General features: G+C 38.5%; 1 protein-coding gene across 1 annotated transcript; it reads left to right on the top strand.

Moving 5' to 3' along the window:
* The first annotated feature begins 12,821 nt into the window (after window positions 1-12,821).
* hes2.1 (hes family bHLH transcription factor 2, tandem duplicate 1) lies at window positions 12,822-14,110 on the top strand. Its single transcript, XM_061735018.1, has 3 exons — window positions 12,822-12,952; window positions 13,055-13,238; window positions 13,335-14,110. The coding sequence occupies exons 1-3, from the start codon at window positions 12,863-12,865 to the stop codon at window positions 13,661-13,663; spliced, it is 603 nt and encodes a 200-aa protein (XP_061591002.1). The 5' UTR covers window positions 12,822-12,862; the 3' UTR covers window positions 13,664-14,110.
* The last annotated feature ends 340 nt before the right edge of the window (window positions 14,111-14,450 follow it).

Here is a 14,450-nt window from a genome sequence, read left to right as displayed (position 1 = left end):
CGGTGGGTGTTGATTAAATAGCTACAGACCCACATCTAACTTTAAAAAAATGCGCCTGTCGTGTTTACATGCAACTTCACCTGCATCAAGTTTTACAACTGGGATCAGCATCTCTGAATATCTGGAGTTTGGGAGCTGTGGAGTTCCATCTAGTGGCATCACGTTAAACTGTACTTGTGTCTTATTGTAATCCTTGTTTATTTGTATAATAAGGATCGGGAGTATTGCCACAAGCTCTAAACAATTTGCCACACGTGTCGTTTTTTCCTTTTTCTAGATATTGATTATTACCCAGTGACTCATGACATATTTAACCTATTGTTCTCTAAAAATAGAAAATGTTAATTATTTTACAGCATTTCATTGCATATTAAGAAAATTTATGTTGGTGTAGACTCTCATCCAGGTCCCTTTTACTCTCAACGGCTGTTTCACCATCTATCCTGAAGACTTTGTCAGTTCAAAGGGGCACCAAGAAATGTTCAGAACAGAAGTTGACATTGTCTTCATGAGTAAAAGAAAAGGAGGTCTTGCTGCCTTGTTTTAAGCCTTTAAGAGTTCAGAAAGTATTTAATGAATCGTAAAATAAATGATAATGGTTTCTAGAGCATCACTGATACAGCACAAATTAGAACATAAACCTTAAGAGCTGGTGATCAGTCGGTATAAATATTTTAAATTAATTCATTCTTTTTAATACGTGAATCAAATGTGCTTAAATGTGATCTGCTACATTAGATTAAGATTTGTTTCCTCTATTAAAATTCAGAGGGCAGAAACAGTTATATTTATTCCTAATTTTGATTCGCATATCAATAGTTAAAGACAATTATTTTACATTCTTAACCTTTAAAGACACGCTATGTAAAGATGCCACTGCAGATCAAATAGGGGCAGTTCATGTGCCAGCCCCTATTCCTCCTTATACCAAAAAACAACCAATCGTTTCAGGAGTACGGAAAATCTGCAGATGGATGCATGTGCAGGGAAAGTGTAAACAGATTTTTTTTAATTTGATTTTTTTTGAGTGAGCTTTTACATGGTCCCGCCCCCATGTATGAGTTCATTGGCTAGTGCTAGCTGTGTAGCCACAAGGATTCATGCTTGAATCGACACCTGATAAGTTGACTTTTTTCTCAACTTCTGACAACAGCAACTGTTCCACCATGACGCAATGTAGCCATAATGCTTGACAATGCTCTAACAATGTCAGCTGATAGAAAAACTGTTGATGCTTCCAATGTGAGTGATGGGTGAAGATGAAACTTCAACAAGCTAACTTTACGGCCTGAAGACAATGCAGAAATAAGAAAAGTTGCATATCATCAACTTGAATATGAACCGTCCAGACGTTTGTGCTGCCCATTTGCAACAAACCACAATGCTCTTTATAAAGCCTATATGATTTTATGGAGGGTTTGTCCAGTAATTAAGTGTATGAGAAATATTGAAGTCCCCTCTAGTGGGACAAATTGTTATTACAAGGCTTGCCCCACTGTCTGCTTCATATTTGTAGTGGCTCTTCATGCTTTGATATGTGTTTAACATATAGTTTCATAATTGTTGTATATAGCGTATAATAGTCTAAGACATATAGAGTGTCCTGGTGTACCTTTCACCACTGTATGTTCACTGATTAAAATGGAACAACTCAATTTTACAGGGTGCTTGTCCCAATTGAAAAATAAATAAATGCTCAGGCCAAATGAACAAGTGCAAAAACATTCAGCAGGTTTTGTCTGGTTGAAAGTTAAGACATATACTGGTAAGATTTACCAAACCTATCTTATTTTGTCCCACAGTACATCTTGAAGTCACAAAATAAAGTAAACATATGCAAATTATAGCCTATATGCATATTTTCATGGACAGGACGCTGTCATGAACTGTAATACTTTTCATCACCAAACGGTGGCAGGAAAGCCACATATGAGTTAGTAAACTTCCACCTGCAAAGGTGCAACCAGGTGACAGGTGCTGGTTTGGTACTGGCTATTTTAAATCACTGTTAGTTTGTCGTATATCAAAGATAAATAAGAGCTCATAAATAACTGGTATCCTACTATAGTGAAGTTTTGACGTATTTTTCCGCAGGAATAATTGGAATAAACCTTTACTGTTTTAATTAATGATTTATGTACAATGCAGTATTTTAAAACACACATGGTTATATTTCAGCAATAATCTCCTATACACAAACTATTATATTGGGTAAATTGTGTTGATTTTTCAGGAGAAATATAAAATAACGACATCCCACAGGTTTATGCAGTCTTCCACTTCCACGCCACTGTCAGATTAGGGATGATTGATTTTTCCGCCCCAGCGGTTTGTGGTGGGTGTGCAGGGATTTACTGCAGACTGGGAGTGTGGGCGAGGCTCGTGCTCGGCGCGTGCCTGCTCGGCCCATCTGTTGCACCAGTCCAACTGTCATAGACACCGGCGCCAATTTGGAGCAGAAGAGGGGTAATTCCCACGAGTGCTCATGACTAGTGGTACAATTCCCCGTGGGAAGTGGACAATAATTACTCTCTAGCACGCTTTAGGGAATTCCACGAGCCTCTGAGCTGTACCAGCATCACAGGAATAAACAAATATATGTATTATTATTATTATTATATTTTTTATTATTATTATTATTATTATTATTATTATTATTATTATTATTATTATTATTATTATTATTATGAATTATTTATTTATTTTAAATCAGTCGTTAAAGGCTTTAAGCGTCATATCCTGGATGTATTAGGCCTAATGTTACAACAATACCTAATCTATAAACTTTTACTAATTTTTTATATTTATTTGTGTTTTTGTCGGCTTGAGACTTATAGAAACAGTTATCCCATATATGCCGTCTAGAAAGTACATTATTGGATACTAAAATAGTCAAATGTGTCTATTTCGAAATTAGTGCGAACGGAGGGCGACTTATTTACGTCACCTCACAAATTGACAATCTACAACTGAGCCGCCTTTTTCAAATATCACAGACTTAACGGTCATATGCCATCTTCTTGGATATGTTTCTATGTATTATTAATTATTCACTTGTTTGCCTGGCATATAGGCTATAGGCAAAGCCCTAACTCTCTACCATTGAATGAGGATGAACCTGAAACAAGGTTCAATCAAGTGAAATTAATGATGGGTGTCTTTTCTCAGGGTTCTTCAAAGACATTCCCACAACTCGGGGTCGCGAGGAGCTAAATCCCCATTCAACTGGAAAGGGGCTGCCAACGGTTTTCCCCACGAAGCCTGGAAACGCTGGGAGATTTCTTGCACGCGTCAGACGTGCGACAGTTATTCAAATTGGACTCAATTATTCAGCGCGTGGGCCCCATCTATTATATGTTCACATCTGCTGCCGAGCGGGAACATTCAAATTAGAGGGCATTTTCTGCTTGCAACGTGACAAGCCAAGACTGGTTTAAAAAGATAATAATGGTGTAAATCCAGAAGGGGACCAGAAAACTCTTTTTTTTCCTTTTTTTTTTAATTGCGCTTCATACAGAATTTGAGTATTACTGCGATGACTTGTTTCATATTGGGGTTATAGAAGCCCCATTATTATAACAGCCACCCCGAACCATCTTATCCAAAATTTCCAATGTGAGACAGGAAGCTCCACATCACCACAAAAAAAAGCAAGATATTATACCTTGAGGCTACTGTGTCCTCATGAGACATTATAACAAATGCAGGATTGTTGTCGCTGTAGCTTTAACCACTCAGCTGTTTGGCGCGTGCACAGAGTCTTTGCATTTGCCTGATCAAACTCGGGCGCGTGCAAAAAGTCCACCATAAACCACAGATAAAAGTGTCTTATATAATCAACACTTGTATAACAATCCATGTTATTTGGGTTTTCAAGCAACAATACAATGCTGTTTTAATACGCATCTTAACACAGTACAAACGGTTGTTGCCCAGTTCAGAAATATGCTGTTGCATTTTCATATTTACTAGTATATTGTGTATTAACAAAGAGACCACACAAAACAATATTTATTGAACAGCTGAAATAAGACAAACACCCACAGAGTGAAAATACTTTATTGACATTTTTCATGCGTATTCTTTCTTTCTTTCTTTCTTTCTTTCTTTCTTTCTTTCTTTCTTTCTTTCTTTCTTTCTTTCTTTCTTTCTTTCTTTCTTTCTTTCTTTCTTTCTTTCTTTCTTTCTTTCTTTCTTTCTTTCTTTTGGTCGAGTTTTTAAAAATAAAAAATAAATTTAAAATACTATAGGACAACTCTTGCTGATTGTATTTGATATGTGAACATAATATTATTATTATTTTATTATTTCCTTTATTTAACCAGGCAAGCAAATTAAGAACAAATTTCTTATTTTCAAGTGCAGCCTAGGGGGTAAGGGGAGGGGGAGCTAAGATGAAAAAGAACAAAGTTATATAAATACACAAAAAGACATTAAAAACACAATACAAAAGATAAAACAATTAATCAAGTAATTCAAACAGTCAGTATGCATGAAGGAGGACTAAAGGCAAGTGCAGGAGTCGGTTGTACTTAATAAAAGATGTAGTTTGAAGGTGGAGATGGAGGTGAGAACAGAAAGTTTAAGGGTATTTTGTAAGGTGTTCCAATCAGAGGCTGCAGCGAACCGGAAGGCATAACATTACAATGTTCAAATATAATTGTACAAAAATTATGAAAGTGATTTCACATTTTTCTTCTGTGACTTTACTTCAGTGAACGTCAGACCAGAGGTTGTTTTAAAATATTTATTTTAAGGATTATGTATGTTGACAAAGTAGCACAACAGCTGAGTTCCTTCAAAACTGCTGGGTTTAAATTGAGCAATATCTCCCTATAATCTAACCACTGACTTGCCCTTTTTTGTGGAAAATTGTATAAAACAGCCAATGCATTAGTATGTTTAATGATGTACCTCTGTCTTTACCTTGTATTTGATATTTATGAATCAACTTTTTAATTTAACATTCAAGTGTAAAAAATATGTCTTTATGTTACTTTTTTCCAATCAAGTGTAAGGTGCAAATGTTAAGCTATAAAAATACTGTCTTAAATGCACTTAATATATTATATTTTGACAAGAAGCTAAACAACTTCCAAGTTGATCAAATATGCAAGAGCTCTTGATATTTTATGATTTCTGCATTCTTTTCTTTCTGAAGCTGCAGAATTGCAGGTTGAAAAAAATGATGAAAAACTAAATATTTACTGAAATAACAACCCAGCATCTATTGAAACATGTTCATAGATCCTGGTCTGATCTTCTCACAGCCTCAAGACACAACTTTAGACACATTCCGTCTTCTTGTACTTACCGCGCAGGCGTGATGCGTCTCAGACAGGCAGTCATCCGTGAGCTGCAGTGAGAATTACTATGGTCAGACTTTCTCACACTCACACTCATTAGTAGCAGACAGAAATAGGGCAAGTCATTTGATAAGACAGGCGTTTAAACAATGCACCACCTACAGCAAAAGTCAAAGAAATCACAAGTTTCAATACATAGGAATTTAAATTCACTTTTCCTTTTTGTTCTGCAAGATCAAATAATGTATTTAATGCAAACACGGAAAGTCTTCTGAGAAATTACGGGGATTTCAATATAAAAAATAAAAGAGTACATTGCATGCAGTTTAATATTTATCCATAATAACCCCAAAAGTCACGTGTTATAGTTAAAAATCATTTAGCTATAAGCATTATGTATAATACAGATGTTATTTCTCGCGTGTTTTTTTCCAATTTACATAATTGCATTTTAGTAACATAACAGCAAAACGTGACATTAATATATTTCTTTAAGAAAAATCTATCACACATTAACAAAGGTTGAAATAATATGCAGGCTAAAGCACCATCGACAATGCATTAAAAAGAATATCAGATATAACTAAAACCCCATAGAGGCACGATTTCATGCATATAAAAGCTTTAAATATAATAAAAAGAAGTAAAACACGTACCCAGCGTGCAGGCATCACTTCTGCGCCGCTCTTTTGACAGCACGCAGCAGGTCTCGTCCCTCTGGCTGAAGGCTGCAGTTGTGTTGAGCGCCCTGGTTCACCACGAGGTTTCAGGCTCGATGACAGACTGGTGTCATCGTGGGCGGACACGAAGCACAGGCCACGCCCTCTAATTGGTGCGCGACTGCATGCAAACTCAGTACGAGTTTTATGAAAAATTAAAGGCTTTCACAATTCTGTTCAGAATAGTTACGCATGGTTTATATTACTTTTTTGTTGTTTATTTAATGACCACAGAGTCTGTTTAAGATTGAACATATAAACATATAAGACACAGCAGTACTGCTTATTGTTTCAAGAAAACGTGTGTGTGTGTATTTTTGTTTTAGAGGTTTTATTTGCAACACTATAGAGACTTTTTTCTTTTACTTCCACCCCAAGGTGTTGTGAGAAAAAAGTTTATTTTGCTTTCCTTTTGAAACTCGTGCCTAATCGCTGATTTCCCCCTGGGAAATTCTTAATGGCCCCTGCGTCTCTGTAACTTCAAAAAATAATATCGGGGCCGGGAAGCCATCTGCTGCTTTTGTTCGCACGGCTCGTGCTGTTCTCGTGCTCCTGATATGGTCAGAAATCCAATATTTAAGGAAAACCCGCCAAAACATCGCCTGACTGTCCAACGCCCTGCTTGTTAAGTTTTACGCTGCCTGCAGAGCTGTGTAATAAATAGAAGGAAAAAACAGTGTTGAAGCTGGAGGTTTGGTGCATCATTCAATCATGTGTCCCCTGGACGTCTGTGGAGCAACTGCGGTTTTTTTGCAGAGCGCAAACCGCAGCGCATGAGCGTAAAATCTGCCAGAGATGGAAACGTCTGGGATTGGTGGAGAGGCCAATGCGACGCCTAAAGTTGATATTCGTCAACTTTGAAGAGAAAAAACAAATGTGCATCACCAGATGTGAGCACGAAGCTTGGCATTTGGCTTTGTTAGGCGTCTCTGAATATTCAAATCCTGTCTGAGCCATTCTGTTAAAATATTTGCCACATCTGAAACTGCAAACGACGCTTGGGTTTGACGCTTTGTACTGAATTGGACCTGATTTGACTTTGGAACAATGGATGAACAAATAAAGCATCTACTACTCCCCTATCTAACCAATGTGTTCCTTTTACTGAATGTTTAGCTTTTAGAATCCCCTTTTAAACAGAATTGCAATTTGTAACGTTCAGTGTTTTTTGTGATCATCAATACACATCTATAAGCATGTTGACTCATATAAACAATAACTGAGTAGCACAACAAGTCCAGGACATCAATAAACAATTACAGATGTCTTTATTGTTTGACTAAGTACTGAAATATCCAAAAGAGACTATATTTATAACGTGATTGGATTGGATAGGCGGGCTTTAGGCATATCTATCTTTTGTTGTCTATAGTATAGTTACTATAGTTACTATAGTAACAGCGACCTGATGGGACGCTGCCGATGGCTAGACTTTTGAGGGGATTCAAGTGACGTCAAAATGGCTTTAGAGCGTCAGAAAAAGATGTTTACATTTTCGGTGTGGCAGGTGTTTTGTTAGAAAAAAATAGCGTTGGTTTAAGCTTGTGGAGGCTCAGAGGCACATTTAATATGTGCATCCCAGGATGATATAATATCACAAAATGTATGAAAAAAATAAATATGAAAACAACAATGCATTTTTTACTGGGAATTCATAGTTTTTTGGCTTATTTGCCATTTGATAAACTATAGGCTTAGATAATCAGCTCCTGCTGATTAAGTTGCCCTGCACATGAATGATATTTTAATGTAACTTTTAGCAAAAGGCATCTGACCCTTTATTACACAGGGATGCTTCACTATTTTCAGGTTACTTGTCTTTTTTATTGCAAATTTTATTTTATGTTTCTTATAGATAGATATTCAGCAACATAATAGATCATGATTTTGGTCTCCTCGCGATGGAGCTGCTGCCTATATTGTTATAAAGACATTAGTTTGTTACTTTAAGGTTTAAGGTTCTTTAATCTCACTGATTTCTGATTCCGATCTGTCTGATTTCTCAAAAGATAAAGCAAGTCAGCCAAAACATGTCAGTCTGATTATGTTTAAGTCCAACAACAACTATAAGGTTCCTGACATGTCCTGTCAGGTCATTATCAGCCATGCCTGTGTGTCATCCAGGATAATCCTAAATCTTTATAGTAGGCAAGTTCTGTCTTCTCTTGGTTCTTGAAGTTCAAGTTCCCCATTCTTTTGGGGTCATTGCATATGCACTTGGAACACTGAAGATTGTCCATTCATTATCATTACTGGAGAATTGCGAAGATCTGCCTATCCTATCCCAGCTCATGCAAAGCATATAAGTGCATCATGAAAATACAGTGTATAGAAACAACCAGACAGACTCCCTCCAATCAAACTTAACTATATGCTTTTTGACTGCAGGATGACGCCAGAGGGGTCTTTGATGGGTTCTGGTTCTCAACCAAGAATATTCTTACTATGAGGCAACACTGCTAACCACCAAGCCACCAGGTTGCCCACTGAAAACTGATTTCCTCTCAAACGCCGTCACTCTTCAGCACCATGGACAGTTGTCATTACACAAAATATCAAAACATGGAAAAAAAGGTGTCACACACCAGACCCCACTCCTCTTGATTGGATTCAAAATATACAATCCACAGATGAAGATTCATGATGGAAGCTTCATGCACAACTAAGAATTAATCTTCACAGCATCAGAAATCTCAACCTGCATTACTCCTTTGTTTGTGGATTAGAGCTTATTTAAGGAGCAACAAAATAAAACCACAGCCATCTTTTCTCGGCAGCCAGTTGAGTCACATATATGTGACTTGTATACATAGCTACACTGCCTGCCTTTGTTTCTGTTGAACATTTCCTCATACTCAAGGAAGGTTTTACTTCAAGTTGGAATTGTGAGGTTTTATAATTGTCTTCTTCTTGTAACACTACCAGCTGCTATAAGAGACTGTAAGTCTCTCTACGCCATTGTAATATTGCAAGATCTTGATGGAGAAATGATGAAGAAATGTCAAGTGGTCCCTTAATGTCATCAAAACTGAACTTTCATGTCTGCTTTAGCAAATCACTGATAGAGTTTATAGAAACAATAGAATGAAATCCCCTAGAAGTTCACTTACTGCAGTTATTAAATTTTTTTAGACTTGAACTTTATTGGTAGTCCTTACTAAACAAACAACAAACAATTTATCCGACAAAACCTGCTTAAAATTGTTTGGTTTTGCAATCCATTTAAAATAAAATATTATATCCTGATGTTTTTTTTAGTGATTGAAGTTAAGATTCCCTGTCCAGGGTGAGAACCACATATAATTCAGATTACACTATAAAACACTTTGTTTTCACGCTTTCTGATGAATAAAATAATGTGAGGCATAACATTTCCATTCTTAATTCCTCAATTGTGTGATATTGCAGTTTGTCTTAAAATACTTAAATACTGAGGATATCATTTTCAAAAGAGGCTCCAGTCGTGATAATGAGTGATTTCAGATTTGTATAGAGTATCTTTGGTGAAATAACAGTAAGTGCTAGATATTATAATTACAAAGGCACGTCTGGCCTGGCAGCTAATTTCAACATCTCAGGAATAAGCAAAAAGAATCAATCATTCCAGCTTTGCGCATCTGTAAATTTACCATTGTTCTATTTCAAAAAGGAATCAGGTCAAACGTTTGTCAAACTATGAATACAGAATGTTTTCCCCCCAGTCTGCATGATTTACAAACTGTTGATATTGACACAATATAACAAGACCAAAAGCTACAATATTTTTCTTTGATCACATGGACAACATCTAAAGCAACGTGAACCAGCAGATTCATGAAAGAGACATTTTTTTTTTTTTACTTTTGGATGTTAAATCTGTCATTTACTCCCCTATATGCAAAGTCCTTTTGTTTTGGTATGACATGTACATCAGCATTAATTTCGGACTTTTATGATAAATTATACAGACGACAGTCTTACTGTCACAAAAGCACCGAGTCTGGTATGTTGACAAAAATGATCGTCCACTTTAATCACCTTTCAAACTGAACGGTAAGATTCAGTATATGTATTTTCTTTTAAACGTTAGACCCATCATATTGGGTATTATTTCGATGAAAATCGAGTGTCTCAGTCGTATATGACTTGGTTTTCATACAAAATGCGTCCGGGATAAAGGGAAACACACTGTTAAATCAAATGAAGTCAGTATATTATTTCCTTGCTAAAATGGAAAAAGTTGAGTGCAAATATTGTAACTGAAGCTAAAACACGTCTATGCATCCTTTGTCTTAGAAAAGTGACAATTCCTAAATAATTCTAGCGTTTTTTAATCATTATATCCGTCTATGAGTTGATCTTTAGGGATATATAATGATTATTTGCCTTGTTTTTGCGTTGAGAGACCATGTGCTTCGCTGCCATGGAGATCACGGTGGCGTTCATGTTGGCTTGGGTTGCCAGACTTCCTTTCAGGTTCCGTCCCTGTTTTAAAGCGAGAAACCCAAAAACAGGCTGGAAGCTTCCTGGTGATGCCATCATAGACGAGACAGGGTCCAAGGACGCTTCTGGTTTCACGCCTCGATAAAAGCCCCCCCCATCTGTCTGAGCTCTTTGGCTCGTGTCAGCCTCATGCTGCTTAAAAATATACATTATAATTTAACAGATTTTATTCTTTAACATGAGGACAGGTACTTTACGAGTTCTCTGAAAACGAGTATTTCATTTTCATATTTTCTTCGTACTTTAAATCTGAACGCTTTATGTTTTCCTGTCATGATTTTATAACAGATAATAAAGCTTTGAGCCTATACAGTTAATTTTGCAAGTTTTGTCTTCATGTCAATGACATCTGTCGTAAATTACACGATGATAAGTACTAAAAAGGGGCAAAAGGGAGCTAATCATCTCCCTTCACTGTACATTTGAAAACTGATTCCACTTTTTTGTCGTCCTTTAACAAAGAATCCACGGGCTTGCACAGATGGGTACCCACGCTAAAATCAAGACAAAAAAAAAAGGGTCCCAACTGAAGCCTCTCTTGGATTTTTTTCCCTCCCCTTTGGTTTTATCTTGAAGGGCCAGTTCCTAGACAGGGCTTGTTGGCAGTTATTTGGGGCCCCATGGGGCAGGGCGCGTGCAAGGGTCCGTATCTGCAGGGCTTCACAAAGTAACAGCATTGAAAACCCATCGAGTTTAAAAAGGGCAGCTTTGAGCTGAAGATGTAGGCTAATGCACTTTATTGTTGTCTAAAACGAGTAAGGATTGATTTTAGAAAAACAAGCTAGAAATTTGAAATTCATCTGCAGCACATTCTCGGCCTATTTCACATGAACTTGCCATCAGGATTCACGTGGATAATTATCTGGCACTGGCAGAGTTTATTTTATTTGTACTTTGTTAAGAGAGTACGATTGCATCTTTTTGTTTGGATGATGTAACTAAAATTCTGCTCCCTTCTGCAACAATGGGGAGAGTTTCCCAGAGCCGGAGCCGGAATCATGGTGGGAACGTCCTGCAGCAGCGAGGGCTGCAGAAGTGCACTGGGGGGGAGGGGGCAGGGTGTGTAGCGGGGTGCAGAGCCTGGGGATGACAGGAGAGCAGGGGGAGGGGAGAGCATGGGATGGGAGGGGAGAGCATGGATGTGAGGGGAGGGGATGACAGGACGGGCCTGACATCTGTTGCGCTGGTTGTGGCGCGTGCCGAGCGCGAGTCTGCGATGCTCGAAATCTTCTTTGGCAAAATCCTATGAAATGAACTAAACATCTTCTAATATACTCATATAAAAGATGTTTCATTTAAAACATTGACATTTTTGTTTTGTATTATATTTGAGGACTTCAAGACGCTCTTAGAAAGATATTCAGTCTATTTGTTTACCGAATTAGGCTATTGGTTTATTTATGGATTATTTATTTACACGTTTTAGTTCCATCTTTTTGTTTCTATTTAAGTGAATAATATATATTTTGTTTGAATGAATGCACGCACTTCGCAGACGCACGCAACTCTTTCTCTGAATTGCCGGCTGTTTAGTCTCCTCCCCCAGTGCAGGTAAACGCCACGTTGTTGATATTGGAAACAAGCTTTTTCTGGTTCCATAAGCAGATGTTAATCCTTCCATAGCGTGGCTTGGCTATCTGTTTTATTCATTTGAGGAATAGATTAATCTCGACGTCTCAGATTCACTCTTTTGGCGTTGTTTTTGTATAGGAAGTACACAACGTGTATAAGCACAAATAAGCGCACATAATGTATTCAGCTCTTTGTAAGTGAATACATTCGTTGTAGCTATTACTTACATGTGTTTTTCTTTTTAAATCTAACTTATACATCCTTATAATGTGAGTGCAACTCTTTGGCTACCTAATAAAGCCAGATCTGACTGGTTTGAACATTAATCTAATGTTAATATCCAAGAAATTAAAAAGACAAAATAGAAAGGTTTGATTCACAGTTTATTCTATTGACGAAGCTTTGTGGAAAAAAGGAGCCGCCTTGAGAGCAACTTTGAATCTGAAGGTAAAACACTTTTTGAATTATGGATAAATGTGTAATTAGATATCGGATGGACGTTGAAGCTATAAATTTTAAACGTGACACAAATCGTAACAATATCACGAGTGTCTGCATACCAGCGTGCAGACTCTGGTCCAGCAGCAGCAGATGGTCCAGGCAGAAACTCTTCATCCCAAGGGCATCGCCCCCCCGAGTCCACCCAGCGGCTTGTTCCCTCCCCTCTGACGCCCCGGAGCCCTATAAATGGGGAGGCTCTCCAGCCCTGTGGCATTACAGCTCCAAGTCGCCTTAAGAACAAGTACCTCACTTCTAAAAACACAAGAACCAGTAGCAAGCAAAATGAGTCCCAGTATCACTGCCGAGGCCAACCAGCCTCTCCCTGCGCGCTCCACAGTGGCCCAGAGAAAACAAGCCAACGAACTTAGAAAGGTAAGGAAGAGTCCGAGTTTACGCAGCTGTTTACATTCACCAGACCTGTTAAACAATGTTTATCAGAGCAGCCAAATAACCTATTTCATGTTTTTTTTCCAGACTCTCAAACCCTTGTTGGAGAAGAGAAGACGGGCTCGCATCAACGACAGTCTCTCTCATTTAAAGGGCCTGATTCTGCCCCTTGTTGGGAAAGACAACGCACGATACTCGAAGCTGGAGAAAGCTGATATTCTGGAAATGACCGTTCGCTTCCTCAGAGACCTTCCATCCTCCCCAGTCAAAGGTAACAATCATCACAAGATCCGAAGTTAATTTTCATCTGAAAGCCCTTCATCTGAAAGTTCAGTCACTGATCAGATTTCTCCTTATCTTCCCTCAGACTCTGCAGACAGTTACAGAGATGGTTACAAAGCCTGTCTCCAGCGCGTCTCCGCTCTGCTCCCGAAAACCAACCTGGACCAGGACGCGTGCCAGCGGGTGCACGACTTCGTGCAGCAGTCCATGTCTGCCAGCATCACCCCGACGTGCCTGAACTGCTGCGCCCAGAGCTCGAGGGCTCTGCCTCAGATCCAGCAGAGACTGCAGAGCCTGAAGTCCAGCTTCAGCGCTCGGCTGGAGAGCCAGTCGCTCCGCAGCGCAGCGGCCGCTCCCAGCAGAGCGCAGTCCGCTCCGCAGCCGCTCCCCGCGGCCATGTGGAGACCTTGGTAGACGGAAAGGACACGAAGCTTATGTGTGTTATTTATTTAGTCACGTTTACTGTACCTTTTAGAGTAAGGATAAACGTAGCAAAGAATAAGAGTAACAATTGCTGCAGTTGATGGACAGTATTTACATTGAGCATTTGACAAAATGTTGCTTTTTCTGCCAGAGGGCACAGATCTCAAAGAAAACGAAGTCTATGTACTTGTTTGTTTTTTTTAATATGCAATCCTCTCTGGGGTGTCAAAGATATGGGTTGTAGACAACACATTTGTAAAACCCCACGGGTTATTTTAATTGAGGGTTGCACAATGGACTTAAAAGTATTTTGGTCTGTGCAACAGAATAGTCTGTAAACACTGTGTGTTAAATAGGATTATTTTTTTGTAAATTGAAGAAAAAGCCTTGTTTTGTGACATTTAATGTTTTGTCATGTGACAAAAGACCTGAAATAAACGTTTATCTGACACAGATGGCCAAGTTGTTTGATCTTTGCTTTGGGCTTGCTCGAAGGATCTCAGATGTATAATTAAACCCATGTGGTTTAATAAGAGGGTTCTCAGAGAAATGAAAGGAATGAAAAAGGCGCGCAAACGCAGAGATCCACGGGTCAGCCACAGCCCATTGATGCTGATGAGCAGCTGCTCCATTGTTGCTGATGTGAGGGCCTCTGCTGCTGCCGCCAAAACTGTGTGGGAAGAAGAGTCGAGGAAGAGGAAACGCACTGAAAACAATACGTGTTACAACATGTAGAGAACCCACTCAACTGTTTTTCAGAGGACTGCAGTTGAATTAT

Source organism: Cololabis saira, chromosome 12 (assembly GCF_033807715.1).
Source record: "Cololabis saira isolate AMF1-May2022 chromosome 12, fColSai1.1, whole genome shotgun sequence".
NCBI lineage: Eukaryota > Metazoa > Chordata > Actinopteri > Beloniformes > Belonidae > Cololabis > Cololabis saira.
The sequence above is the reverse complement of the archived record's forward strand: the minus strand, read 5'-3'. Positions and strand labels throughout refer to the sequence as shown.

What these genes read in the sequence shown, in the direction of transcription:
- hes2.1 (XM_061735018.1), top strand. Translation starts at nt 12,863, where the DNA reads ATGAGTCCCAGTATCACTGCCGAGGCCAACCAGCCTCTCCCTGCGCGC. An exon ending in AAGCCAACGAACTTAGAAAG is followed by an intron (nt 12,953 to 13,054) that starts GTAAGGAAGAGT and finishes TTTTTTTTCCAG; the next exon opens with ACTCTCAAACCCTTGTTGGA. An exon ending in TCCATCCTCCCCAGTCAAAG is followed by an intron (nt 13,239 to 13,334) that starts GTAACAATCATC and finishes ATCTTCCCTCAG; the next exon opens with ACTCTGCAGACAGTTACAGA.